The sequence below is a fragment of the Oryzias latipes genome, chromosome 7, assembly GCF_053564925.1.
Source record: "Oryzias latipes strain Hd-rR chromosome 7, Olatipes_Hd-rR_3.1".
NCBI classification, from domain to species: Eukaryota; Metazoa; Chordata; class Actinopteri; order Beloniformes; family Adrianichthyidae; genus Oryzias; species Oryzias latipes.
Window position 1 is genome coordinate 12,537,035 of NC_136243.1, and position 4,668 is coordinate 12,541,702.

At 43.9% G+C, this 4,668-nt stretch overlaps 1 protein-coding gene across 1 annotated transcript; it reads right to left on the bottom strand.

Annotated features, from left to right (window-relative positions):
* Positions 1-705: 705 nt before the first annotated feature.
* On the bottom strand, positions 706-3,149 carry fam43b (family with sequence similarity 43 member B). The gene has a single exon (XM_011477558.4). The coding sequence runs from the start codon at positions 2,998-3,000 to the stop codon at positions 2,020-2,022; it is 981 nt and encodes a 326-aa protein (XP_011475860.1). The 5' UTR covers positions 3,001-3,149; the 3' UTR covers positions 706-2,019.
* Between the last annotated feature and the right edge of the window lie 1,519 nt (positions 3,150-4,668).

The window sequence follows — 4,668 nt, forward strand, 5'->3', positions numbered from 1 at the left end:
GACGGATTGGGCTGTGACTTCATCAGGTCGGGCTGAAAGGCTCATTAAAATGGATGATGTTAGCAATAAAGAGGTTGATTGGTGAGTCAACTTCCTGCTCTCTGATTTGGGTCACTTTGTACCGTCAGAGTCTGACAGCTGTCCTGCTGAGGCTGGTGCTTTTTCCTTCTCTTCCAGAACATTTCAAATTGCTGATTAATCGCTCCATTCTGTGTGAAGGAGCAGAAAACCAGCACAAGGCTATTTACTGAGCCATGCTCATGTCAAAAAAGAAATAAAACAATCTCTTTATTGGTTGCACAGCACCGTCTTCTTCTTTTTTTTGTAACCCTTGTGCTATCCTAGGCACTTTAACATTGGAAGTTGGGTCATCCAGACCCACTAGACAGTGCTCTGAACCTTTTTTCTTCAATGATTTGTGATCTTCACTGGTGTCCATGGATTACATGAAATCTTTCCACCTTTATCCACCTTTGTCATGGTAGGGAGAACACGTCAATGTAAGATAGCACATGGGTTAATCAAAGTTTTCTGTTTTAAAAATGGTGTTTGTGTGTGTCTGCAACGTGGGGACACACTCATCTCGCACATGCATATCTGTACATCACAAATGTGCAAATTATGCACGCCACTGGAATGCATTTTAACAATCCCTTTGATAACATCTAAAATACCCTGCAGAGATCCAAGACGGCAATCCGAATGAGGGCAAATTTTTATTCATCATATGTTGAAAAAACTGCTCCATTTCATGATAACCACAGTGCAAATGTGACGACAACCCAAGAAAGGAAATTTGTCTGAAATTTGAAAACAGTTAAGTAAGGAAAAACAACCAGAAAGGAGCAACAAAAGAATCTCAAAAATGCATGAAGTGAAAAAAGAAATACTTCATGAATCTCTACAATTCTTTCTTTTGTAATATCTCTTGTGAAATATTCTAATCAAAAAGATCAAAAGATAGGGATAATTGTTGTGCAGGGGCCATTTAGGATATGCATCTGGATGTATATTTGTTGGGTGGGTCAATGTGACCCAAACACCCAAACAGGACTTTAGAACCCAAATTAGCCTATTTTTGCAAACAAATCATGACATATAAACAGATTGCAAATGACAAATGACCCCATTAAAAAAGGTTTTGTCTTTGAATGTTTGGGTCAATGTGACCCGGCCACCATACAGCGGTTTATTAAAATATTATCTCCTTGATTTTCACAGTTTTGTGTCTTGGACTGCTGATGTCATCGGTGTGAGCATAAACAAAACGCGTGCCACAACAGTAAAAAACGACATTACATTACTTTGAAGGGGACTGCTTATTTTGTCCCTACACACATAATTTATCACAGTGCTGAAGGATCAAAGGTGCCACGTGAAGAAAACGACAAAAGCTGCAAAGGTTACTGCTGACTTCTCATGCTCGGGGGATGAGGGCGGTGACAGCTGGCAGCGTTAAATAATGGCTTGCCTCCTGGATTATAGCCTTATTAACAAAACTGTAATAAACGTTTGGCAAAAGGTCAGTCTGGGAGCAATATTCAGGAAAAGGCTGTCATTTTAGAAAAATTACACAAATTTACAAAGAACTGTCTTGGAAACAGAAAAATATTACAAGTTTATCCTCTAAAAAAGGTCCTTGCTGGCAAATGGGTTTAAAGATGCTCACAACAGCCGAACAGAGGACGGTTGGGTAAATCCAGCGAGGTGCTCCCATCTGGCTCTTTGAACTGAGCGTCGGGGCGTTTGTGTCCTCGTTCGACATTGTGCTGTCCTTTTTCTGTGCATTGGGAGCCCTCTTTTGTAAACAAGCAGTTTCCCCAAAACTGCAGCCAAAAGCAGGAACTGAGCCATCTGGGCAGAGCAGGGAAATCACACCCATGGAGCCGTCGTCCGTCCCTTCTCTGAGAAGTTTCTGGTAAACACTTGAATGGACGGGGGAGGGAGTGAGCCTGAGCGGAGAGGTAAGAAAGGAGACAGTAATGTGCTGTTGTGCTGGATAATTCCTGTCTGTGAAAGTCACACCAGAGAGGTAACAAATGAAAAGGTGTTGTTGTTGCTGTCACTGACAAAGTTGATCTGGCATTGCTCAAGTCGGGCGATGTCCACAATGTCCAGCTCTGACAATAACTGAGTTGGGTCCGTTTTTGTCGTAAGAACTTTTTGTGTTTGCCGCTGTCCCTGTACGTCTTTCTCTGGCTCTTTGTGGTCTTCCTCCACCTCTTCTTCCTCTTCCTCTGTGATGGAGCAGAGGCGGGTGGTGCTCCCTGGGTGATCCATTTGCGGTCTGTAGTGGCACTGGCCATTCAGTAGCCTTCTCAGGGGCATCAGGGGCACCACCTCCTCACCTAGCAGCTGCTGCTGGCGATGCCGGAAGTCACTCTGGCGCTTCAGCCGCTTAAACTCGCTGAAGGCGGAGGTGGCGTTTTGGTAGAGGCTGCGGGCGATGGCTTGGGCCTTCTCCGACTTGCTAAACAGGACTGCGTGACACCGGAGTACCACCGCCATGTTCTTGACCTGGTGTCTGTAGATCCAAGCCAGGATTTTGGGGCGGTATGGGTCCGTTGCACAGCACGTGATTCGGTTCAGAGAGTATAGGTGGACGGGCTTCTTGTCCCCTGATTTGCTGGTGATCATTCGGATTCCTTGCGATCCCACAGTCAACCTCATCTTGACGCTCTGCTCGCCATAGTTGCTCCTCGCCCAGATCTTGGCCACCGCCTCCTGGGTGCACCCTTCTCCCTTTGCCATGATGGTGACAATGCTCCCAAGGTATCGCACGTTGTAAACTGGCTCCTCCTTGTTCAGCTCCACCTTCTGCCGTTTGCTGTGGAAGATGCTGCCTACCCAGTCGAAGGGACAGTCAGGGAGCAGGTCAGGACAGGAGCGCAGGAGCGAGGTGAGGATGGAGTGGTAGGTCAGCCCCGTCCCCAGACTCTTGGGCTTACTCTTGGCCCCATCCTCAGCAAGAACAAACTTATTCCTTCTCCAAGGTAGCATGGTCTAAAAGGAGTCGGAGCTAAACGGCCCTTCGGCTGCTTTTCCTCTTATGTGCTCGGCAGGAAAAGCATGAAAGCTTCTGTGCAGACAAAAAAGAAGCGAAGTGGAGCTGCTTTGTGAAGCTCAGAGGAGAGACTGAAAGCTGCGAGGCTGAGCCAGTCTGTGCGCTCTGTCGCTCCTCCTTCCTCTCCTCCTCCTCTTCCTCTCTTGGCTGCATCCAGCAACGCTGATCAGTGCAGGAGTCTCAGATGCGCTCTCGGGTACACTCACACCCCTCCCTGCTTTATTGTTTTGCTTCCATTTAGCTCCCTACTAAATATTCTTTGTCCCTTTTCAAGTTATGATGTATTGCACATGATTCTCCTTATAGGCAAGAAAATAAACTTATTTCAAATGCATTTGATTTTGGATCTTTTTTCCAATTTATGATAAGAAAATTGTAACATTTTCCAATTAATGATTTGTATCCAACTAAACCTTTTTTTTACATTTCTGATCAAGACAGCACAACGTTATCCTCTAAATAGTCTTAAAACTCACATTTTGTACTTTAAATATCTAAGTTAATTTCAATACTCGAACATGAGAGGATTCAAAAGGATTCTTAAATTCCTGTTCATATCAAAACAAATGGAGAACATCAGTGAGGATCAGAGCTCCTTTCTGTATTCTCAGTCATGCTTTCATTTCCACTTAAGTGATGTTAGGACCGATGTGATGTTGATGTAAGTGACGTTGAGTCCGAGCACTCAGGCAGTCATCCTAGTTCACAGACTGTATTTTGTCTTCAATCATAGTCACACCAGGTTTCATATGTCAATTTTCCAAGACAGCATTTTTCATAGCTGAGTATTTTTTTATGTTAAATTGCTTATACTTTTATAGACACTGTACAGTCTCATTTTCATTCACCCATAGACACACATTCGCACTCTGCTTCCGAACACTGGCACCAACACATAACCACCAGGATCAATGTGGGATTCTGTGTCTTGTCAGAGAAAAACCTAGACACATGGGTGCGCAGGAGGGGAACCAAACATGCGATCTTCTGATCAGAGATCGACTGCTCTATCTCTACACAACTGTATTTTTCAATGGTTTTCTCTTAGTCAGTGCTACATTGGCTTGTCTGAACCCTTTTTTGTCACATCATGGTTTTAGGGGTTTGTTTGGTTTCTCCCAGTTTTCATTCAGGTTCTTTTCTTGACAGCATCAATTGTTGGAAATGGGCCAAGTTTCCCGAACACAGTCACAAAAGCATTTTTAAATAGAGAAAGGCCCTGGTTCAAATCCAGGCTTGGACCTTTCCTGTGTGTTCTCTCAAGGCACCCCAGCTTTCTCCCACAGGTTGATTGGGAGGAAGCACTGCACTGCCCTGAAACAGAACAGCAACCTGTCAGCGGTGTGCCCGCCTTCACCCAGCAGATGAGTTCAGGTTTTAAAATTGATGGATGAATGCAGAAAAACAAATAAAGCTAAATTATCAAATAATTTAAAAAACAACACATTTTTTGCAAATCCTAAAAAGTGTTAAAGAACGGCTTTGAATTATTATATTGACTTGAAGAGATTAAAAATGTGTTCTGGTAGCCAAATTTAGTTCATCATCATCAGACATGACTGTCACTAATCTTAAGTGTGTTTGAGAAACTTTCTCCTGCTTAA

Excerpts from the sequence above, each read along its gene's own strand:
- fam43b (XM_011477558.4), bottom strand. The coding sequence starts at position 3,000 with ATGCTACCTTGGAGAAGGAATAAGTTTGTTCTTGCTGAGGATGGGGCC.